Source organism: Lissotriton helveticus, chromosome 10, assembly GCF_964261635.1.
Source record: "Lissotriton helveticus chromosome 10, aLisHel1.1, whole genome shotgun sequence".
Classification (NCBI taxonomy): domain Eukaryota; kingdom Metazoa; phylum Chordata; class Amphibia; order Caudata; family Salamandridae; genus Lissotriton; species Lissotriton helveticus.
The window spans coordinates 770101255-770127106 of NC_136071.1; the positions used below are offsets into that span (position 1 = coordinate 770101255).

At 45.1% G+C, this 25852-nt stretch overlaps 1 protein-coding gene across 7 annotated transcripts in view; it reads left to right on the forward strand.

The window, feature by feature from the left end:
- Positions 1–25852, forward strand: part of PARD3 (par-3 family cell polarity regulator) — a 1362300-nt gene that overhangs the window by 1260964 nt on the left and 75484 nt on the right. For all 7 annotated transcript variants that reach the window (XM_078663327.1, XM_078663329.1, XM_078663332.1 and 4 more), the window contains one exon: positions 19535–19655. In XM_078663327.1, coding sequence (XP_078519453.1) covers positions 19535–19655 — 121 coding nt within the window. The remainder of the gene's footprint in view (positions 1–19534; positions 19656–25852) is intronic.

The following is a 25852-nucleotide window of genomic DNA, read 5'->3' on the forward strand; positions in this document are numbered from 1 at the left end:
CCAATGGGATTGAAAAGAAAGCCTGACAAAGATCTATCACTGTGAACCATTCTGCTTGACATGGTATTTGAAACAATATTACTGATGGATTCGGTACCACGGGACAACATGAAACGACTATGTTGTTAATCTTTCGTAAATCCTGAACTATCCTAAACTTCCCACTAGGTTTCTGCAAACCCATAATCGGGGAGTTACAGGGACTGCCCACGATTTCTTTCAGTATTCCCTGCTGTATCATTGACTCGATCACAGGCTTTATTCCTGCAATCGTTTCCTGGGACAATTTGTATTGAGGCGTTCTTGGAAACTCAACATTTGGTTTTACCAGAATTTTTACCGGTTCTACCCCTTTAATCAATCCTATATCTTCTCCTGTGAAATCCCACACCTCTGACGCCACTGCATCTCTTAAGTCTTGTGGAAGATCTTCTACAGTCAGAGTAGGATATAGTTCTACACAGAATTTTGAATTGGCCACCTTAAAGGTAGCATCATCGTCGGTAGTCTGTACCTCCACTCCTTGTGGGGTGCAGTATATGGTGCAATTCAATTTGCATAACAAATCCCTACCTAACAGACATACCGGACTCGAGTCACAAACCACAAACTGATGTTCGTTCATATGATTGCCTATTTTCACAGATACTGGTTCTGTCAACGGACTAGTCATTCTCTTATTTGCGACTCCTACCACCTGAATTGTTTCCCCTGACATTGGCAAGTCTGGAACTACCGCTGATCTCAGAGTCGAACGAGTAGCCCCAGTGTCCACTAAGAACGTAGTGGGACACCCGGCCACTTCTGCCTCAACAAATGGCCCTCTCTGATCCACTTCTAGAACTGCCCCGAGGGTACAGTCCTCTTCACTGCTCACCCGTTGTCCTGTCAATGGATCAATGTAATAACATTTTTCTTCCTCGATAAACAGAGGCATTTGTTTAAAGACCTTTCCTCCTGTTATCTTTGGTGGCTGTGGGAATTGGGCCCGTGGAGCCGAAGTCCCCCCTTTGGCCACCTTACTGCTTGGGACTGTCACTTTTTGCACTGGGTCTTCTTGGACCTGCTCTTCTACTTCTAGCTCTCCGTTTTCAGGGTTAAAGGGACACTCGCGTCGCCAATGCCCCACCTGGTGACACAGATGACACTTTGTCGTTTTCTTTAAAGTGGCAAAGTCTATCCTAGGTCTCTGCCCTTCTTCATTATCTTTGTTCTGACCATTTGGTTTTCGTCCCATCCCCTGCTTCTGCTGGCCACCCTTCCCAGCGGACTGCATTTGCACCACCATCAATTTCTCCTTTAGATTCTTGGCTTTAGAATCTATCTCGTCACTGCAGTACCTCGCATATCGTAAAATCTCATCTAGTGGTTTGTTCTGCCAACAGATTAAATGTTGCTGTATCATCAAACAAATATCAGGTCTCAACCCCAATACAAACTTTGACACGAACTGCCCTATGTCTTTGGGATCCATTACATCTAGTCCACTGTATTGCTTGAATGTTTTCAACAATCTTTCATAAAACTCGTGAACTGTCTCCTTGGGTTCCTGCCTTGTTCGGTCTATTTTTACCCAATCTATATCCTGTGGTGGTACCTTATCTTTCAGCCATGCTATTACCCTTTCATACTTTCGCATGACAATCTCAGATGGTCCATTTGTTCGAACATCCCTCAATGGTTCAGCATTTGGCCATTCGACACTAGTCTTGCACGGGGTCCACAAATCAGATGGGACCACGATGTCAAACAACGTGTTCAAATCTATCCACAGTACTTTCGAGATTTTAACAAACCTCTCTACCTGCTTATACCACTCGACTGGGTTGTCCCGCAACTTCGGAAATGAGTTGGTAAATGCGGCTAAGTCTCCTCTACTCCAGGGCACATGTACATAATTTCCATTTGATATTTCTCGCAAAGGGAATGCCTCCATCTGCATTACCCTTCCCTCAGGGGTCATCACATTTGTACTTCGTCTAACTGTGCCCTTTTTCGACCACCTTTCTTCCCATTTATCCAGTTCTCTCCACACTCTTATCCCTGTTACCAACTCTCTTATGTGTGTTTTTAATCCAGTAGTTCTCTTCTCATCTAGATCTTGGTCTGCGTACTGTAATCTGTGGTTGCTCTGCAATGCCCTTGTCCTAGACAAATCCACGGCATACTTGTCTGCCAAATCAGTCAGTTTTTCATGAAACGCTCTAGCTTTCCTAGTAATATCCTTTGCCATGAACAATAACTCATCCTGTTCATACAATTCTATCCTTTCCAAAGGCAATGTTCCATCTATTATCTCATCAACATCTGATTTTAAACTGGTAACATCAAGCCTTTTTGCCTTTATTTCAGCTTTCAAGACACTCAATTTAGCTCCTCCATCCGCATCTCTCCCATCCCAGCTCCGAGATCTACGTTTAGGTATTGGTGAATTATAGGGAGTCCTCCCCTGTTCCCATCTCTCTAAGTCCCATGCCTTTCCGTCTTCTCGGGGTGGGTGGTGAAACACTCCTTCATGCCTCATAGCCCTTCTCTCCCCTTCTGGGCTAGTTTCACGGGATGCAGGGTAAGGTGTTCCCTTACTCCCTCTTTCTTCCCTACTTCCCTGTGATTCCTGATTATTCGAGGCGTGGCGGGACCTATCGCTGTTCTCCTTTCTCCAATGTTGAACGTCTTCCCCAAGGGTATGATGAAGGCACCTAAACCTATTCTGGAAAGCCCGTACCGCCTCATCTCCTCCGTTCCCCCAGAGACGGGACATTTCCTCACATTCTACAATCCTAGTATTTTGTTCCGGCTGTTCTCTCTGATTTGTAGGACATGCATCCCCTCTATTCTCTTGACTTTGGCCTTCCCGGCCCTGACTGCTTTCGCTGGCCCCACAATGAGATACAGTCCCGTTACCCCTGCTTTCCCACTCTGGTTCCGTTCTTGTCCTGTTACTCGGAGATACTATGGACCCGTCCCATTCCCTCAAATCAGCTCTTAACTCTGAAAAAGATCTTGGCCGCGGTCCCCTTAGATCCATTGGTCCTCTCGGACCTCCCTGTTCTGAATTGGGACCGACAGTTGTGTCTAATGGGGTGTTCCACGTTACCGAACCTGGTAATTGTTTCCATGCATTCGTCACATTATTCCTCCTTTCCATCTCAATCCTTTCCCTATCCAATTGCCTTTGTTGTTCCCCTCTATCTCTCTCAGAATTATAGATCGAAACTATGGGTCCTATGGTAACAGGCACTTGAAGAGCGTCTGGCAATCCCACAGACTCAACCCTTTCTGTGGTTGGCGTTTTCTGCACCACAAACCTTCCCACTACACTCTGTACAGTGTTGTTTGGAGGTGTTTCTCCGCCTTTGCTAGGTGTCCATTCCGATATAGGGAGTGGTGTATATCCCTCTATCTCATTCCCGTCTTCCCTTGCGAGCCCTCTATCTTCTATCAATCCCACTCTCGGAGGTGGTCTATCCATTAACAATCTGTTTATCAGATTGTCCTCCGACTCGCTTTCCTCGTCTTCTTCCATGAGGTTTCCTCCTCCTGACACCTCCCTCATCGGATACATTTTCTCCACCTCAACAGTCTGTACCCTCCAACGCTTTGCTTCCTCATCCCATTTGGAATCTCGCACTGCCCTTACCGATCGCGTCAGCCTTTGTTGACGCCTGTTCAAATTTCGGTCGTGTGCAGCCTTAATCCATGCATTAAGAGCCTCAAACTGTGTTGGTCTAGGTGAAGGTTTCAATGAGGACATGGTTGCTTTTAGCCGATGTAACACCTCTAACTTAAACGTTCCATACTTCGGGAACTGCATTTCCTCATTTCCTTCCGTAAGCTTATTCCAAGCCCCAATCCACAATATCGTATGCAGCCCCACATTCGTTGCCATGTAATGAGCTGGCGTACCCTCTGGGGGAGCCTCTTCCCCGTAATAATGTTCACTTCGTTTACGTTTAAAAATCCCTTTCAAACACTTAAAACACTTCATGATTTCTCTTTTCTCCGCGTTCGTTTACTTCCTGATGATATTCCACCAATCTCAGCGCCGTTCTCACTAACTGGCCTATCCGTACGCGACTTTCCTCCGACGTCACTCTAGCCGCCCAACCAGAGCGCGGCTCTAGCTAACGTCACACCAACCGCTCAATCACAGCGCGGCTCTAGCCGACGTCACCCGTCCCCCTTCGCAGCAGTTCCCCTCCTTTCTCAGCTCGTCTCCTCGGTCATGCACGCATCCCATTCATACTCTGAAAAATGATTACTTCCGTCCAAGCGATCACCTTTCTTTGACTGTACGCCCACAGTCTTTCTGTAGTTGTCACCTTAACTTGGCGAAATGTCTTTCCGATTACTTCCAGACAATCGCCTTCTCCGATAGGTTACTCACACACAGTAACTTTCGACCAGCGTCCGTTACTCATACACTCACTCTTACACTCCCCCTATCTTGGATCCACGGCGGTCAATGGTACCTCGTGACCTCCGTACTATGGTCGACAACTACCCTGGATGTTCGATACACCCAAAACCACTTAAGCTCTGGCCTGAACTTAAGATTTCACCAGTTCACCCGTTTACCAGGTTACCAGTTTACCAGGTTGCGCGCGCTCACAACCTTCTCTCTCTCACACTACAGGCATTCAACTCCGCAAGACATTACAATACAAATACAACACAAAACACCGCAATCTGTTCACGCATGACCCTTTTTATACTCACTCTCCGATACTGCTGCTTTTCTCGCACCGTCTGCACCTTTCGGCACACGATTCTTCCGCTGCTCGTCTCTCGACGTCTCGGGCCTTGGGGTAAACTAACCTCTCTAGATTACCTTCCTCAAGAAGATAACCATCCTCACTCTGCTACCAACTGCTAACGCGGGATTACTGGTTACTAATTATCTTACCAAATCCCATTTCCTGTCGACTGAATCGTTGGTACCTGTCTTGAGTAAAAGGTAATCTCGAAGTAAACAATCAATTTAAGAACTTACACCACTCTAAATGACCACTGACCAAAATTAAGTTTTAAAGATTTAATATAAAGTCAAAGATAACTGAAGATACAAACTTCTCAAAATGAGATTCAAAAGGTATATCGGTATCACTATGAACATGAACTTTTTGAATAGTCTGAGTCTGAAGAACAAAATAATAAGTACAAGCTCTAATAACATCAGTGTTGCCAAAATGAATACAAGTTGCAACCTCAAAGTCATTACAGAAAGAAAAATTAAGGTTAGTCTGTCCCTACACTACACTAAATGACATCCCTACTTAGCAAGATCTTAACCCTCTAGGTGTCAGCCGTGGTGATTTCCTAAGAAGATCACGCACTTCTCTTTGTCTCTTCTCTGATAATGGGTCTCTCCTGATCAGCCTATCTGCCTACCCATCCGCTTCCTTAGGCTCCCAAAATCATCTGCTCTGCTCTCCTCCCGGGTCACTTTCCCTAATACCAAATCACATTTCCAATAGAAACGCCCCTTGGGACGCCCCTCACGTGGTACATCTTTCCGCGGCAAACTCCATGATGGTACTCTTGAAGACCCTCGTTAAAGTTGACCTTGGTTCCCAGGCTTCTTCTTCAGTGCGCTGATACCCCCTGAAATTCCTGGAAACTCCTACAGGCCTGCGCAAGGCGCCACTGAACAAAGTCCCTTTCATTCGAGCTGATTAGGACCCTCGCACCTGCATACAGCTCGTCCTGCAGTGGGCCTCAAATTCCAGACTTCACCATATCTTAGGCCATAAAACACTCTCAGAGCTCCATACTGGACACCTCACGACCTCTCCTCTAACGAGCACATGACGATTTAAACTACATGACATTATCTGCTCTGGCCTACTTGATTTACATGCAGCAGGTTCCTGCACTCTTAAAACGTTAACTTGATTTAAACAGCAAACATTCTTAACTAGCATACGTTTCTAAAATAACACATCTATAAAGCATATACTTTTAACCCTAAGTTCAATAATACATTTTGAAAGAACCATGTCAACCTTGTCTCACATTATTTTAGCAGCACGTTTAGATTTGCTTGTGAATTGCCATGAGGCCTACACAATATACTGGGTTTTAGAGTTACATTCAACTCTTACATTATTCCTTTAACATGAGAACGTGAGGTTTTCATATTCATCCCAAACATTTCTACATTAGTCTCACACAGTTATGATTATTGTTACTCTACTTAAACATTCTATGCATTTCACCACTGAACATAAGACACTCGGTGTATTTCACTTCTAAATATAAACACTCTGGTGCAAAGTACATGTTAACTAACTACGTGCTTGTAAATATGGCGTACTTATACATTTTTTTTCAAACTTGTGCTCTCTCACTATTACAATTGAATCAACATTTTTGTCTTTGTTTGAACTCTCAAAGATTTCCAGCTGTAGTTATGAAAAGCTATGGTAGTACCAGATTTCAACCAGTACTCAAATGTGTAACATTTTCCAAGGACAGAAACATAGCAAGCGGCATTTGTAGTAGCTTCTGAAGTGTCTTACGCCAGTTCATTGCACTGATTAACTTTTATTTTCTTGTTTCTCCATGAAGAAATTGCTCCACATACACCGCCGACTAGTCTGGTCCTCACTCCCCTTTTCTCTCCCTAAAGTGGTTTTGCCTGGAATCAATCTCTGACTGTTTTCCAGATGAGAAGCTACCTGCAAAAGATTTGTGAATGCCTGCAAACTCTGCAGTCTTTTAAGTTTCAACATATGGGCAAGTGAAGGTCAAGAAATCTTGGAAGTTCATCAGAGGCCACCAATAAACTATTTAATACACTCTTTAATATTTTTTGACTCCAAATAATAATCATCATTAGATGTGAAGCCGTCAGGGCACGGATACTTATTTGCTTAAGGGGTGGTTCCAAGGAAAACAATTGTTAGATGAAATTAGCATCTTTAATATTCACTTTCTTATACCTCAGATCGAGTTAATATATGCCAGGTGGAGAGTGTAGCCTGTAACTTTTAACTGCAACCGTGTTGAGCACCGTGACATGACTATTTGGTAATTGTGAGGTATGTTGAATAAACAACCTGTAGGTTTTTGATGGGTTGTGCCACAGAACCCAGAGGTACTGCTAGGTCAGAGTAGGACGCTGCAAGCCGAGTCCTGGGCCATGACAAGGAGTTCTCGCACGAGATAAATATGGTAGTGTAATCAGTATAGTACGGATGAGTGTAAATGTGTGCATACACACACCAACAGGCTCAATATGCAGGTTATTTGAGGCATTCATCCATTTTTTAACCAAATACCTAGTGTGTGGCCTATTTGTGAAAATTAATCAAAAAATGTGGTTAAATGAAGGTGTAGGCTCAGGTTGAGCAAGTTGTGCCAATTTTAAGTAGCTCATTGGGGCTTTTCTGGATAAGAGCAATGCTTTTATAGAAACTAAAAGATCAATCTGGTGCACATAATTATATAAAGAACTCGTGATGATGTAATGCAGCGTACAATATTCCTCTTGCTTTAATTTTAGAATTGTACTACAATGAGTATTTATCTCCAGTAATAAGTCAGTTTATGTAGAGAATCAACCTTTTCTTTATTTTATGAGGAAATGTTGATTTTCTAAAAGGAATAAATGTGCCAATATGTTTATACATACATACAAACACATGCCACAAGCACACATACTGTTTGCTATTGTCCACCAAAGACTCACCTCACCAGTTTTTTTGTGGCCTCGTCTGATCTCAATTAAGCATTATTTACACGTTACTGTAAGATTGACTTCATACTTGTCTGCTAAATAGTAACTGCCGGTGTGATTTGTTTGTAGACACTTTTGACAGTCTGACCCCACATGCTACTAGATTTGATAGCTTTACTGTAAATCAGAGATTCTATGACTGCAGTACCAACTTAAACATTGAGAAATGTTTGAACAGCCTGTCAAATCATATTTTGTGTTGCCTGAATCTCGAATTATGCTATTGAAGACCACTCTGCCTTTGATCGGTGATGCTGTCAAACACAATCGTCCCTCTTTAATAATGCACGCTTTTACGACAGGCGCAGTACCAGTAACATAAATTGTTCCCTTTAAAGAAGTATATTACCTATAGAGTATGTTTTTTTATTATTTTGTCAGTTTCTAAATAGCATCCTTTCATTACTGTCCTGCATTTCTCTCTCTTGTGCAACAGATTTTGCTGCAAAATAACTTGCAACGGTATCTAACATCAAAGGAATGAAGTACATAAGACGGGGCAAATAGTCCCTAAAAAAAGTTAATAAAATGGCATTGAAAAGTATAATTTCTAAAAGCTTTTTTGATACCACACAACTTAATTCGCCTAAGCTTTTGTCCAATAACTAGTTAAAAATAAAATATCTGCGGCAAGATTTTCTTCAATACTTTTTTCTCCCAAGAGTATGTACAACACATGAAGCAGGGCTCAGTGGCCCATGGTGCAGCTAAGGCTTGGGTTATTGTAGTTAATTGTTACAATGTCCTCTTCCCACCTGGTCAATAACTGCCTGCTAGGAAAGGTCAAAGTTTACAAACTGCCTGGCCCGCTGGGACTCGCTGCTATTGTTCTGAGGCTTGGTTTTCCCTCTGAACAGTAATTGCTTTGAAGACCAAAAATGATTACAGAAGATTATAGCTTTTGAAGGCAGTCGCAGAATCTTGTTCGATGCAACTACATAGTCGGTAAAAATTGGAACAAGACTTGCTCTACAATTACTTACCTTGCTATAGCTAATTTCAAAATGCCTAAAATACCCCTCCGCCCCCAATTGATGTGCGCCTACCTTGAACGGTGTCTGCTGTTGCGCGCAGTCCTGTTGGCTCATTTTCAAAGAAACTGTTTCCTCTTCCTGTGCTGTGTCATCACTAGCCTTGTTTCTGAAGTAGACTAATTTCAGGTGTGGGACACATATCCAGCTGTCTGTGAAGATGGCTGGAACATTTCCATTTCTGCAGATTTTCTAAATTATGGTTTTGTAAAATACATGTTTTAAAGATACAGCGCTTCTCCTGGCAGCTTTTTGCAGTTGTGTACTGCAAAGCGAGATGATTTAAAAAAAATGTCCAACATTCAGTCCTGAAGTTTAAGTTTTAATGGAGAAATTCTTCGGAAAATCATTGAGACAGTGTGGCGCTGCGTATGGGGCTGTCAAACATGTTTTTTGGCCAGGGTGAAATGCTCTCTTAGTATCGCTTTAAGGTCATCGAACCAAAGCAGTATGAGTTACTGGTAAATTATTCACAATGATGTGAAGGCTGCATGAGTATAAATAATACAAATTTATTGGAAATTCCATTTTAGGGCTAGGAAGATGCATTATCCCTGTAATTTGGTGCCAGGGACAAATGTTGTGAGGATGAAATGGCCTCTGATTATTTCCAAGAGAAGTTAGACAATCTAAAAAAAGATACAGCTTACCTTCCCCTGTTTTCGGCTTTTGCGTTCTTGTCAAATTTACCTGTTGCTGTGGAGCTCAAAGGATGTCTGATTTGTCCAGTGGTAAAGCAACAGACTTCAGTTAGCAACAGCCTTAGCATATGAACGTATACGCAATCTGAGGAAAGCTGTCTGGGTGTGAGCAAAACTCCACTGAATTCTACTCAAAAGCGCATTCAATAGGAGGCCTTTCTTGCAACTGCCTGGCTGACCATTGGCAATTGAACATGGACTGCACCCTGCTGTTGGCCTCTGTTTGACACCCCGTGAGTCGCTAAGTGCCTCCCCTGCGGTCCTCAGCAGTTTTAGAAGTGTGTTTGTGTGGTGGATTAGGATTTAGTCAAAATGTAAAACCTTTGATTAAGATGAACCTAGTTGGTGTATTGAACCTGCGCTCCATTGCAGTGAGCCCCAAATTTCACATAAGTCCCAGTCTACAGCGACCATTGACTATCACTGGACTTTGTTTTTCTTGGCTCTATTCCTACTTCCTCTTATTAGATTTGTCATTTTGGTGTCATTTTGCTTATTCAATTTTACTCTAGCTTTGTATTTCGGTTTGGGATTTTAATTCTTTTGCATTTTGACTTTTTTGGTACTGCATAAATACTTTATACATTGCCCTTAATTAAGCCTTTCTGCTATGTGCCATAGCTACCAGGGGAACTGAGATTAGGCTAATTTAGTGACTTTGAGGGTTTGCCCTGACAAGAGTTTTAATTATTCATGAAAGTGTGTAATCACCCACCACAAATAATCCAATTTCTTACACATTAGTTTTCTTTTAACACTGGAAATTAAACTCAATCCGGCATGATTCTTGAATGGTGTCCAGGGTGTGACACTACCTGCAAAAAGTTTGTGAATACCCACGAACCTGTGCATCAACACAAGTGCATATGCATGCTTTCAGTATGGCAAACTACCGAGGTGTACCTAATACTTACAAACATACACGTTTTTGGATTTCACTTACTCCTGATAGGATTTACCTTAAAACCCTAATTTGTGACTGTGTAAATTCCACCACACTGCCAAAATTTCTTTATTTCCAAGTCTCATTTACAAAAGTAAAAGTCCACCAATTCTGAACACAAGATCAGCTTTTTGCCCTCACAAATTATTTTTTTGTATATCTAAATTTGTGAAGACGCGGCTGTGGTCTTGTGGTTTAGTTGCTGACCTTAATGCCCAGAGGCTAGAGTTTTAATGCTAACATCGCATTTCAACTGGTATGATCCTGGACAAACCACTGTCTGGAGGTACTGTGTTCAGTGCATTGTCCCTTAAATCACCAGTCACTCTTACCTGCTCCCTGGATAGCCACCTTGTTGCAAATCACCTAGTTATAGCCCCTTGTTAGTGTTTCTGCAAGAATCGCTAAATTCATAAATAAAATACTGATAGGAGCCCAGTTGAGTGGGGCCAATGATATGCAGTTTGTATTGAAAAGCAGCCAGGACTTCACTAGCCCAAGCACATCTCAAGGATGCTTTTCCTTCCATCTTTCACTTAAATGAAATTTACGCCTCGGAAGGTGAACTTTAATGCGTCGTAATTAGTTTTGCCGCACTTGTTAAACGGTGCCTGTAAACATAATGGTTTTCACTTAAAGAAGGTTTAATAGCAGGTGATTTGGTTGGGAAAATGATTTAATAAATTATGCAAGTGGCTCATTTATAAGACTACAACACTGGCTTAAAGACTTGTTAGAGGAAAGATGTTGCTCCAAGGAGAAGCAGAGCGCTCAGAGCCATCTGATGCTTGCTGGATGGAGAAGCCAGGCAGCCTTAGATCAGCGTGCTTACTTTGTCGCTACGCCTGGGGAATATCTGCTACCCAGGCGCACTTTTTGATCTGTGTGTTTGCGTATTTTCTTAGGTGACCAGAATTTCTAAGGGGGGTATTTTTTTTTCTAGATGCAATAATTCGATATGTTGAGGACAAGTTGTATTGAGAAAAATGTTCGGGAGAAGGGAAAACCCAAACTCAGTCGCCAAAAGTTACCCTATATGTGTGTTAGGCTCCGGAGGCGGACCACTTTTCCTGTTCATCCGGGGACAGCCATAATGAGCATCGGGTTAATGTTGCAGCCTTCAGAAGGTACTTCGCTGGGTTGCATGAATTACATTTATATAGAACATTGGTGTAGCTTATGCAGTCTCCCATTGTGGCTGAGGAGCGCTTGATGTACATTTGACAGCCCTTCAGCCTTATATAGTGTATTGCATTAGGTACTGCTTCTGTTTCTTCTTCAGGGTTGGAGGTAGAGTGGGTTCACAATAGGGTTGGAAATTAGGTGCAGGCCAGATATGCACTTTTTTTCCTTGCTCACAATTACATCACTGCACATTTCTAGACAGTTTTGCCTGTAAACTCTTTGCTTATCACTCCGCCCCTTATTTGTCACGTGCTCGGTTTCTCCACCTCACCCAGTCCACTTGAGTACCACAGAGCTGCTGGAACACGCACCTGATTATAGCATTTTAATAAGTGGCGTAACATAAAATGATGCCCCCAGAATGTGATACGGATCCCCAAATCTCCCATAGCTCAGCAGAATGGGACCCCCTTGCATGATAGGTGCCTCCTGAAGGGCTGACCCCACCACACTGCATTTAATACATACTTCTAATTTATCGCCACTTAATTTACCTCTGTCCTCGTTCGGTTAGGCTCTTAGCCTATCATTTAATCCAAGCCCTTTAGCTCCTTTTCCCCTCCAAAGCCATACTCCTGCCTCTGGCTACACCCCCTCTCAGACCACCAATGTCCATTTTCCTGTCACAGTAAAGCAGCCTTCTCTGCACACGGCCCTTCACCACAACCCACCCTCGCCCTTTAAAGACAGAAGCTGAATCCCCCTTCCCGCCCCGGCACCTGCATGGTTAAAAATGTGTTGATGTTTAGCTTAAATGAAAAGAGAATAAGAAATGCAGACTGACAGAAATTCAATAAACAGCGGGGCCATCCTCTGGGATAAGCTGCACCAGGAGGGAAAAGCTTTCTTAAAAGCAGTTGCCTGTGTGCTGCTGTCTGCAGCCGTGCTTAGGTTAATGGAGCAGAGCCCTGGACTGCAGCAGAGTTTAATATTTAATTCATCATGTCTGCATGTCTCGGAGTGAGAATTAAACTGGGGACTAATCCCAGCGCCGCCCGCTCCCCACAAGGTTTACATGAATGTGACCTGTTCGGGGGATTTACATTGAAATGACTGACTTCTTGTTTCGGACTGATTTTATTCATGAATCAACAAACACCGTGTAATTTACTTGGATTTACTGACAGCCAACAAAAGTGCAAATGTGAACCCTTCAGCAGCGGTTGAATGCGAACAAGGCCTTCCCCTCTGGGTAAAATAAGTGTCATTTACTTTATTTTCGCCATTTCAGTTTCGAAAGTGCTCTCGCTGTAAGTGAAATGCTCCGAAATGACCACATATGCGATATTGCCTCCAGAGGCCCAGCTTGGCTTTTGCCACGTTCTTTTTAAAAGGTTCTATTTTTAGGGATGTCCATTTTGTGCCTTCTCTGGGACTGTAGTTCATAAGTACACAATATGTCTGCATTTTTTTAAATTCAGGACCTTGTCCAAAACGAAATAGTATTTGTTTTTATTTGCTATACTTAGCTACTTATTTATGTGCAGTTTTATATAGGGCATTTCTTACCTCGAGCTTGTCGCAGCGCTTTACAAATAATGTATTTTTTTTCATAACAATATAAAGTGACTGACTATATAAACCCCATATATTGCTCACATTTTCAGTCACAAATGTATTTAAAAATGTTTCAGACAAGCTACATCATAGGGATAAGGGTCTGTTTATAAATTAGGGGAGAGGATGTAGCCTTGCTAGATCGGTCGACATCGAAACTGGGGAACCGGGTTCTAGTCTCGGCAACAACGCTCAACATCCTGAAATTCTGGGCAAATCACTTAAACTCCCCATGCCTAACAAAAATGAATGTGTCCTCATGTAACAAAACTGGTACTAAGTAAAGCACTCTGATACCCAATATCTTCGGGTCTAGTTTCCACTATATACAACTCTAAAAAAATAATAATAAAAAAAAATTGGGAACCATATGGTTGGTCTGACAACTCATTTCTGAATCTGAGGTTTTAATAAGAGATAATACATACCGATGTAGCTCTAGCCCATGGAAAAGCAGTTTCAGAGCGCTAAACAACTTGCCTCGTAAGCAAATTTGGATAAGTGTAAATCGGGAAACTCTCCCAATGACCTATATCAGCATCTGCCCAAGATTAAATGTAGCAGCCTGTGAACCAAAAACAGAAGTGTAACAACAACCAAAAAAGATACAGAACTCCTTTTCTATGTTCAGCAAACATTTATAAGAACACAGGTGAACTACTGGTGTTCTGCTTGCGCAACCGCAATAGCTAGTCGGCTTTCTTTTATTAGGGAACGACAAGGAAAACAACATATGACCAGTGTCCAAATCGTGTACTGAAGCGTTTTCATGTTCAAGCGTATTTAAAACCATACTATTTCAAGACATAACTCTGACTATTGGAGAGTATAGGGGTTAAGATTTAAAAAATCCTATTGCTGGATGGTGCTATGAAAAATGATATTAGGTTATATAACTTAAAGTTGAACGAATCACTAACAAGCTTGCAAGTGCAAACTGGTGTCCTCCCTCATACGTCTTGTAAGCGCCTCTGTTTCTAGTTTACCAATGTCATTCCATAAGTACGAGCTCCTTGACTTGGCGTTACTGCGGAACAACCTTTCAGCCAGTCCTTATAAGCAATTCTTCCTTGAGATTAGTTTCCACCTCGTATTTCTCATCCACTTGAGGTCATGAATACATTGTGTCTTGCTCCTTAGGGTCCTACAAAATGTCCATCATGGTAGGAACTTTAAAACGTTGCTATAATTCATTAGTTATCCTACTAGATGAGAGCTTTGCAGAATTCTTGGGGCTGAGACGCTAACGTGTGAACAATATTAATTTACGGTTAATGACGAAAAATGCTTTGCTGATGCAGTTGTCCTTAAGTGCTAAAAACAAAAGATTTTCAACATCGTTGATGTACCTTATGTACTATAAGGTTTTGTGTGCGATACGCTAGTGTATGACAGCGCCAGAGGTGTATCTTCAGGAGTCCCATTTTTCATAGTCTGTGTGCTATCTAATGACCACTATTCTTGTCACTGAACCATCTGTTGACTGTTTCTGTCTCTTGTATCTTCTCTAGATAGCCTCTTCTATTCAACACTGACATCTAGTAGGTTTTACCCCTGCCTACCAACAGGAAGTGGTAATACTGGCTTCGTTGAAGAATTTTTAGCCCACAAAAGGCAATCATAAAAGCAACCACAAGAGGGCCTTGCACTCCAGCTGAAGAGGATAGAGCTCGAGATAGGAGTGCTTTAAAAAATGTATGCTCTCCTGGGGATATGGTTTTAATGAGCCAGTAAACTTTTTTTATGTTGCTGGGGGGCTGCTTCACTTTCTGGAGGCCCCTGAGATTAACAAAAATGCTTTGTGGTGCTCCTCTCAATTCTATGACTTCTAATGGTACCTCTCTCATCACAAATAAATCATTATTTTTTTAGTCTTCAGAAGTCATATGTATTAACTCTGAACTGTATTATTTGTAACACTTTGCCATATTCATGGAGTTTTTCCTTTTTTTTAAACATTAAAACATACACCTCAACATCTTTTTTGATCTTTACAAAGAACGATGTAGACACACATTACAATATTTGCATATTACGCAGACAATACATCTTAGTGTTTTAAAGACAAAATTGAAATATGAAAGGACTATACGTTTAATACAGTGCTAAACAAAAATCATAAATGAAATCAGTGAAAAAAGTGAGAGACTTCTTTGTCCTACATTCTTTCGTGTATTACCGGGGTCTGTTCTATTTAGATCCTAGGTGCTTAATACTTTTGGGGTCCTATGGGGGTCAGAGTACTAATCTAGAACTCGACGTCTGTGCTTTCTTGGTCAAGTCCAGACACTACTCTGTTCTATGCATTCTTTTCTTTTGTGGTTACTCTTGGCCTTAAGGATAACAAACGCTGACGCGTTTCAACCTTCATAAATGGACCAGGAAGTGTGTTAGGTGAAGGTATTCATCAGGGCATCTCTAGTTATATGTAGGACACTGCAGCTTTCCGGTCATTGTTGTCTTTCTTAGACCTAAAGAAATGTAGGTCGGGCAAAAATGCCAAGTGCCTGGTAAGTGTTATCTCCAAACTCCAAACTTCATATCGCCTCATTGGTCAGGGCCATTGTCACTTAATGCTGGCATAACTTCGGACTTTCAGTTCAGGCTGCCAGGCTCCAAGTCGCTCCGTGATCAATTCAGTCAGCTGGAACTGCCGTATTGAGTGTTTGGTGGCACCTTCTCTATTCTAGGGGCACCACGAAACTTGAAAAATTAATAAACAAGAAAGTCCCCGCATAGTATGGGGTGCCCCATGCTTGAGCAGTGAATAATAAATAAATGGCTTCTGCTGCTCATTTATTATGGTAGTCCAGTGCCCACCCGGGACACCCTTTAAAAAAAAAAAGATTATTATTGGGGAGGAGGGTGCGCAGCACCACTTCCCTAGCCTTTACAGACTTTATGGTCCCGGGGACGCAATCCCCCGGGGCACTTCTTTTTAATTAAGGTGAGGGGGTGCAAAGCCCTCCTCCCCAAGTCACTTTGGGCCCTGGGTGCCACATCCCCAGGGGCCTTTATTTTTCAATAAGGCGAGGGGGCATGCCGCCCCCTTTCCTGAGTTACCTTAGGCCCTAGGGACCCCATCTCCCGGGGCCTTTATTTTTATATGAGAAGAGGGGTACATGCTTCTCCACCTAGAGTTTCTATGGCTCAGAGGACCCCATCCCCTGGGTCCTAAGGTGGGTGCCCTGGTGCTCAGCCAGGGCACCCACAAACCACTACATTGGGGGCTGCAGGGGGGGCACCAGGGCCCCTACGGCCCTGCCTGCTTCCACATGCACCCATCCTAGGTGCATTGGGAGCCTGCACGACCCCCAACACTACCCTAAACCATATACACTACCCTACACAAACACCACAACACTACCCTAAACCCTAATACACTACCCCCTGTACGACCCTCCCCCTTCCCACAGTCCTACACTGAAACACTAACCTACACTACACAAACACCACAACACTACCGTAATACACTACCCCTGCATGACCCTCCCCCTACATCCAGTCTGCTCCCTACACTGAAACACTACCCTGCACGACTCCCCCACCCCCCAACACTACCACCACCCCAGGTCCATTCCACCTTACCTCGATCTCCTCGTGGTTCCTCTCTCCTGGTTCCTTCTTCATCTGAGGGGCGGTGCACGTCATTGTTAGGAAATGGAAGAGCCTCCGTTTCCTCACAATGAGGTGGATAGCCATTTTATCGCAAGCGTTGTAAAAGCGCATGCAATGTAATGGCATTATAGTGGTAATGGTATGCAGGGTAATAGACAGCGTTGTAATACAACATGCGTTGTAATTGAATGCGGGGTAATAGTATTTGTTATAAAAAAAATTGTTGTGAAGGATATTTAGCCTTCTGGAAAAACTTCATGTTAGAGACTGTGTGTCTATTTAGGGAAAATAGGTCAGTAGGTATTCAGATTGAGACTAAACAGGCGAGTTTTGAGACATTATTCAAGAGCTAAAGTAAGGGGTCCTTTCTAATGATTATTGGTAGAGAGTTCAATAATGATGAGGCTGCTTGGGAGAAGGACTGGTTTAAGGCGTGTGAGGTTTCGTATATACATGTTTCCAGGACTTAATTGCTACTTAGTTCTTTTGCCCTTCTCCGAGTGTCGCTACATTTGTGAGGGTTGGATGGTTGCTGTATGTTGGCTGACGCTCTATGGCTTGTGCCCCCATGGGTGCGGGTCTAGCAGTTGAGTTTGTGTAAGATTGTTCTAAGAAGAGCAATACATTGTAGTCATAAAGTTTCATCTCCTTCGCCCATTGCTCAGCATATCTGTGATAAACGTTTGTGCAACCTACATTTCTAGAGATGAACACATTCTCCTCAGGATTGTTCACTTAAACAAGAATGCCACATCTCACCAGACCCATCTCCAAACGAACATAGCAAGTAAACCGTTTTAAAAGGAAACAATTGAATTTTTTCCTGGAGAATGGTTGATCTATAGGATTTCTGTACGTGAAAAAAAATGCCTTTTTAAAAACCCAGTTATCTATTTGCTGTATGGGCTGCTACATATTTCTTATCACAGCTCAATTTTCTTGGAAGAAAGCAAAAAGGCAGTTTCAGGGGCTATCGCAGTGATCTCAGATAGCGAAATGAGTTTCGCGTTTAGGGGGGAGTACGACAAATAGCTCTTTAACGTGCAATTCCTGAAAGAGCTGCCCCAGTCTGCATAGAGATGTGAAGTGCTTCTCAAGGTGAACATGCTGCTCTCCTTGTTGTCCGCTTCATTGCTCTGGATATGCCTGAGGAATTGCCACATTTTCTTAGGCAAAAAAAAAGTCCAGGTTGTGGAGATAGAGCTGCAAGGGGAATGCAACATTCTAACTAATGAAGGACTTGACTCTGGAGCTTTGCTGGATAGACGAAGCGCATGTCCTTCATACATTAATAGCCGGACTCAAAATAGGCGCAGACTCACCTTCAGGAATATTTAACCACAGTAAATCTGCATGATCTTCAATAAATAATAGCTAGAGCAGTGCTTGAAATGGAAAAATAGAAGTGCGCAGGTACTCTGTTTCAGAGTACCTGCTTGTTTCTGAGAAGTGCAGGTACTCTCCTTCTCAAAATAAAAAAGCACTGGTACTCTGTACCAGCAGTATCGGCCCATTTAAAGCACTGGGCTAGAGTGGTTGATCTCGAAGCTGGAGAACCTGGTTCGAGTCTGGGCAGGGACGCGCAACTTCCTGTGGGCAAATCACTTAATCTCCCTGTGCCTAACAAAAATAATTGTGTCATTCTGTAACGCAACTGGTGCTCATGTATAGCATTTTGATATTTTCGGGTCTAGTTTGCGCTATATAAAACAAAACAAAAAAGTGCAATATAAAACATAAAAAAGTCTTGCATTAAACTGCATTTATTTATTGTTAATTGTCAGCATCAGCACCAATGTATATATACCTCCACTATGTCACTGGGTTTCGAAAAGTGATTTTCCAGATTTGTATTTAATGTTTTGTAAATGACTGTACTCCTCACAAGGCAGGCCAAACGCTTTCATTTAAGTTTTAGCGAAATTTGAGCACCTTATTTTTGAAAAAGCATTATTTGAACCCTTTTTTGCACTGATTGATCAAAGTGTATTCAATGGAAACGGCTAAAAAAAATCCTTTAGGAAAAAAGCGTTGGCCGATCTTTGATAGTGTGTTTTTTTTTCCTTTGAGGCCGTGAATGGCCTAATTAGGATCTACACAGAAATCGCAAGTTCAGGGAAAGGGCACCGGCGGAACATGTTAAATTTTTTATTGGTTTAGCATCAGCGCTGATCCTTTGAAAAAGACGTAGCCTTCCCACTAAAAGAAATCCACTGGCGATTGAATTCTGTATGTGCATTGGCCGCTATCGTTATCCGGCTGATCAGTTTAATAGACTTGTCTGAAACCAAACCCAGGGATGACAGGACTTTATTGATCGGAAAAGTAATCAAACGTAATGTATTGACAGGGTGCTCATATGTTCCTAATGAAACCAACAACAATGGGGACCCGACAGCTGTCTCGGGACCTTTATAGGACTTCATTGTCCCACATGTTAATCATCTCCAAGATCTGCTATCAGATTATTTGACCCTGTAACCTCCAAATCTGTTTTTGTGATTTTAAACTGGCCTCTTAATAACTTAGAAGTGCTTTTCTTCAAAACTTGCATTTATGTGAAGATTTCATGATTTTTCTTTATTTCAAATTTGTTGCTTTTGTCCTCACACCGATTTTATTTCTTGAAAAATAAATATAAGTTCTACTTTGATTTTCACTCTGTAATAGTTCTTGTGTTAGAGAGATGTACTGTTTTTTTTTTTAAATATGGCATTGAAATGGTCTTACTAATTTTCTTTCTTTGGTACACTTCTAGCAATAGATCAACTCCCAGCAACCACGACCGGATACAGCGCCTGCGGCAAGAATTTCAACAAGCGAAGCAAGAAGATGAGGTGGATGAAAGGAGACGAACTTACAGTTTTGAACAACCGTGGGTGAGTAGTGAAATATAACCCCTGTGAATAGGATTTCCCTAATGTTATTAAGCTCAGCCCCTCTGGACGTTGACCCAAGTCTTGCATGCAGTAGGTCAATATTGAATGAGTTTTCTTTGACCTATGACCCTCTGACCTTAATCAAATCACTCTCGGTGGTCCATGAATGGCCCCTTAATTTTGTAGGCTATCAGTCTGCTGAATAAAGGGGGATAAATTGCTTGGTAAACGCCCCCACTCTTAATTCTTGAATTTGCCAAGCAGCGACCATTCTATAGAGATTTTCCAAAAAGGGGGGGCGGCGTTAGCTTTCACATCTCATGAACCAACACAGCCCTGGAGGGTTGGTGCATGACGTTAACGAGGACAATTTGCTTTCAATAATATACACACGTCAGAATGCATTACTACACATGTTTATTTGTCTGTGTGTGTGTGAACACTTTTAGATTTTCTTTCTTGGTGTGTCCTCATTATTAACATGTGTCCTTCAAAGTCTTAACAAATGCCTGTCGTCTGCTCATCAATAATTAAAGAGATTGGTCTGCAAAGTAAGGGCTTTGGGATGATGTGTTATTCCTGGCAGTGGAAGCTTCACTCCAGTGTTTGCACACAGGTTGCTGGTTATGACATGCTGAAGGTTTTCTTGAATTTAGCCCATTATCTGGGATAATGGAGGCAATTACCCCTGTTGATTCTTTTTTTTTTCTCAACGAGTCTGTCATTATGTGAGCAGATGTGTAACTTTTTAGATGTGGGCGTTTCATGACCACAATTTACTGGGAAGTTCATTTAGGAAACAAAATTATTTCTTCGTGGTTAGTGATCATGTGTCAAACTATCACTTTCTGAAACTACGGATATCAGTTGGAAGGCTCCTAAATATTTTCCAAACTACTGGGACCATGAATACCTTAATTTGTCTACATTTCTTTGCTGGTGGTCTGGGTTGTTTATAAACTGGCCAGGTATGTTATTTGTGTGATTCCAATATTGCGTAAATCCTAATTATAGAGTTTTACACCATCTGTTTTTGTTCTTTTGCATGCTCTTAAGTAATTTTTGTACGCAGGACACTTGTTTGAGTGAAAAACGTCCCACACACATCTGACCACCCATACATTGGGCAGGTATGTCAAAAGATTTAAGTACCTCGAGCGTACATTGAGTACAATTTGATGCAGGCGACCTTAAAAAATATGTGTTCGGTTTGTACCCAAAAGCATAGCTCAAGTACATTTTTCAGGTAGACAGCACCATTTACAATGATCAGATGTCTAGTGTGACTTTTGTATCAAGGGCGTATGTCACACAGGTAACCACTGAGTAATAATGACATAATATGCGTTTTTTTCCCACTAAAATTGCATGCACTATACATTGAAAAATTTACGCAATTTCACCCTCCCCTCAATCAACTTAGCCAATTGTTTTTGGTGAGCTAGTATTGAGAAATTAAATAAATAGTACCGATTTTCTTCTGGACACCTCATTTTCAAACACGTGCAAAGTCCAAAGTGCCATACAGCAGTCAGCAGCTTTACATAATAGGCCTATGTTGAACTAAAGAGGGACTTTGTCTGTTTGCAACAAATCCCGTACGTGCTGCCTCAACCCAGTGTCCCAGTTTAAGCAACCTTAAACGGCATGCTTTCCTTTCAGATGTAGTCATCATTTAAAGACGCTCAAAATGCATTGGAACTTCGCCTGGTTTCTCTCTGACATTCCAGGGGTGCTTCTGTGGTCCTGTCATGTTTGGAGGAGTAAACATGTGAAAGCCCTATCTTCTGGTTCAATTTCTTAATCGCTTTAGTTGTTTTGGAGAACGGTATATATTATTTAAAAAATGCAATTTTTTTTAGATTACCTTATTTCGTTCATGTAAAAAAGAAAATCTCCCTCCTTGCCTTTATGTCTCAGATATGGAATGCTTTTGAGGCCGGGCTTCTACCTCTTCGAAAAGCACTCATAATCCATAAAGGAAACAGATACCCACTATGAGTGCTTTCGATTTTCTTTAGAACTTCAGTCCTAGGGATCTGAAAGAAACAGGTTAGTATTAGATTCCTTACCTTAGAATATCCCCAGGCGTCAGACTGGATCCGGAAACTTTTGCGTAGCAGTACCCTTGCGCGTCGGTAGGCATCTGCGGCTCCGTGTCCATCGTCGGCGTCGTTGGTGCCGGGATGACGTCGCTGGAGTACTTAGACGCCGCCCTCGCGCACTGACGTCAGTTCCTATTTTGTCCGCGCCAGCAAGCGCCGATCCGGAAAAAGTGGTATCCTTAATCAATTTTTGACTAAACTTTTTCGATCGTTTTTGATCTTTCTTCGAAGTCAAACGACTCCGACGGTGCCGGTAGGGATGCCCGGGTTCAAGCCCTGCGTCGACTGCAACCGATTGATGTTGGTTACGACCCCCATCGCCGGTGTCTTCATTGGCTGTGGCCCGACCACGATGACAAGTCGTGCCCCGACTGCCGGTCCTTGACGTCGAAGGCTAGGTAGGATCGGTCCCGCAAGCGCCTCGAGCTCTGGCAGTCGGCCCCGTGCCGTTCGAGGTCCCGGTCCGGAAGGAGGTCGAGGGACCGGTCGCGGGGCTGGAGTCATCACGGCTTGGAGGATCGTCACCACTCCTTGAGCTCCAAGTCCTCAGGTAAGAGGCACAAGAAGTCGAAGAAGCGGCATCGCTCTTCCGACTCCCCCGACGCGGCCGGGGGTTCGGGCGACACCGTCCACGCGGCTCTGCCGGAGTCGTGGCCTGTTCCATACCCGCCGGTCCCTGGGCAGAACGCGACGCCGGAGGAGATCGACGCCTTCCTCACGGCCATGAGGTTGCTCAATCCTCCGTCGGGTTCCGCGTCGCCTTCGGGCCAAGCGGCCCCGACTGGGAGCCCAAGCGGGCCGGGTGCTTCGGCCCCAGCGCCGTCGGGTGCTTCGGCCACGGCGCCATCGGCGACTTCGGTCCAGATGCCGCAGGGCCCTGCTGGATCCGGGTGGTCACCGGTCAACCTTAAGACCTCGCCGGCCCCTAGGGTGTCGCCTCCGGCGCCGTCCACGGACGACGTCGTCCCCGGTCCCCCCCTCGACCCGGTTCCGACGCCGCAGCGGCGTCGCTCGACGCCGCATTCAACGCCGATGGGAGAATTCTTCTTCCATGAGCCGGCCCCATCATTTGACCCAGAGTACCAAGAGATGGGTGGCGAGGCGGATTGGGAGGAATCTGAGGACCCTCTGGCACGTGAGTGCCAGTCTTATCAGGACTGGCCAGGTGAGCTAGGGGACGCCAGTGGTCTGGGCACTTCGCCAGACACTGGTTTTGTCTCCCCTCCTACTGTGGCTACGGAGGAGGGGGCAGCCTATAGTGTGGTGTTGACGTGGGCGGCCAAGGCCTTATCCCTTGAACTCCCCGTCGCGGCCGTGAGGACTACTAACCTCCTCACTGAGGTCCTTAAACCGCAAGCAAGCTCTTCGGCGCCTCTGTTGCCGTTTAATGAGGCCTGTCTAACGTTCTTCTGGGCACCTGGTCCAGGCCCGCTACAGGTCCCCCTGTAGATAAGAATGAGGCCAGACGCCACCGCCCGGCTCCGGGCGACCCTTGCTTCCTGTCCACCCACCACACCCCGAGAGTCTGGTCATCCAGTTCTCTAGCTCCCAGACCGCATTCACGACTGCTCCCCCCGATCAGGAATCCAAGAGGTACGAACCGTATGGCAAAAAGATGTTCTCCTCCCTGAGTTTGGGGTTGCGGTCAGTTAACACCGCGTGCCTCTTGGGCCGTTATACCCACTCTCTGTGGGACACGGTCGCGGACGTGCTGCCACAATGTCCGGAGGAGGCCCGGACTAAACTCGCCCAAGCCTTTGCGGAGGGTCGAGATGCGGCACGGTACTCCATCAGATGTGGGCTGGATACAACGGACTCGCTGGGTAGAGCGATGGCAACGACGGTGGCGATTCATTGCCACGCCTGGCTGAGGTCCGCCAACTTTTCGGCTGATGTCCAAACACTCTTATGGACATGCCGTTTGATGGCTGTCGCCTCTTTGGCGACAAGGCAGACAGTGTGCTTGAGCGCTTTAAAGACTCCAGGGCTACGGCCCAGTCCTTGGGCCTGTCGGCCCCGCGCCAACAATCTGCTGCCTTTCACCCCTTTTGTGGCCAAGGAAGGGGCTCCCCCACGCGTCCTGCCAGCCACGGGCCGCAGACTATCATCCAATGCGGTGGCGGACGTGGTAACCGCCGTGGCGGTGCCCGGGGACCACGGCGACGCCAGTCCACATCCACCCCCGCAGCATCCGCCTCAAAGCCCTCCTAGTCCGAGCTTTCAGGCCCACAAGACACCAGTGGGGAGCAGGGTTCGACATCACCTCCTCCACTGGCGCAACATCACATCGGACAGGTGGGTGCTGCAAATCGTCCGAAGGGGCTACTCCCTCCCCTTCGAGGCAACCCCTCCAGCCATGATATGGAGCTGGGACTCCGCCGCAGTACCTCCGCATGTCAGGGGATCACTTGAATCTTCTGCGAGAGGAAGTTACGGCCCTCTTGTCCAATGGGGCCATCGAACGCGTTCCTGGGCCAGAAGTAGGGCGTGGTTGTTACTCCCACTACTTTCTGGTTCCCAAGAAGGGCAAAGGGGGCCTACGCCCTATCTTGGACTTGCGGAACGACAACGGCTTCCTCCGGAAGGAGAGGTTCAAGATGCTGACACTGGCTCAGGTCTTAGCTGCCTTGGACCCAGGAGACTGGATGGTAGCGTTGGACCTGCAGGACGCTTATTTCCACATCCCCGCCCTGCCGGCCCACCGGCGCTACCTGCGGTTCACGGTAGACCACGAACACTTTGTTTACCGTGCTCCCCTTCGGCCTTACCAGTGCCCCACGGGTGTTCATGAAAGTGATGGCGCTGGTCGCAGCTCATCTGCGCAGGTTAGGGGTGTCAGTCTTCCCCTACCTCGATGACTGGTTGTTGAAGGCGGGCTCGCCCCAGACAGTCGTCAGCCACCTCCAGACTAGGGTCGACCCCCTGCACCTGCTGGGGTTCTCCATCAATGTGCCGAAGTCGCACCTGTGTCCCTCTCAGAAGCTCCTCATCATCGGAGCGGTTCTAGACTCGGCGCAGTTTCGGGTTAATCCTCCCGAACAGCGGGTTCAGGATATTCAGGCTCTGATTCCGATCTTTCAGCCTTTATCCCGAGTCTCGGTCAGGTTGACGCTGCGGCTTCTGGGGCTGATGGCCTCCTGCATCCTTCTGGTGCATCACACCAGGTGGCGGATGCAGGCTCTGCAGTGGGACCTGAAGTTTCAGTGGGCCCAGCATCAGGGCAACTTGTCCGACCATGTCTTGATCTCGGAGGGCACTGCGAGACAGTTGCAGTGGTGGCTCACGGACCGCGATTGGGTCAGCGGCAGATCCCTCTCCCTACCCCAACCGGAGCACGTAGTTGTGACAGACGCGTCCCTCCAGAGCTGGGGAGGCCACATGGGAGAGGCGGAGATCAGAGGCCTCTGGTCCCAGTTCCATAACAACCTTCTGGAGCTGCGGGCGATCCGACTTGCACTGTAGTGCAGGTGTTCACAGACAACACCACTGCCATGTGGTACTGCAACAAACAGGGCGGGTGGGGTCGTGGACCCTATGCCAGGAGGCTCTGCACCTCTGGCAGTGGCTGGAACATCAGGGCGTGACCCTGGTGGTTCAACACCTGGCAGGTTCAAAGAACGCCAGGGCGGACGAACTCAGCCGTCGGTGCATGATGGATCACGAATGGCGTCTGAACTCGGACGTGGCGCAAGGCCTCTTTCAGCAGTGGGAAGAGCCTTGGTTAGATCTATTCGCCACAGAAGAGAATGCGCAATGTCCTCAGTTCTGCGTGTTGGAATTTCCAAGGCGGCACTCGCTCGGAGACACTTTTCGTTGCAAGTGGAGTTGCGGTATGTTGTACGCCTTTCCGCCTATACCACTTCTGCCCAGAGTGCTGAAGAAGATCAGGCGCGACCTGGCCCAAGTCACCCTTGTGGCTCCGGACTGGGCCCGGCGGTTCTGGTATCCCGAGCTACTCAGCATGTCTGTCGATCCCCCGATTCGTCTGCCCTTTCAGGAGGACCTTCTGTCGCAGCAGCAGGGGACGGTCCTCCACCCGAGCCTGTCCAGTCTCCACTTACATGCGTGGAGATTGAGCGGCGGCAGTTGAGG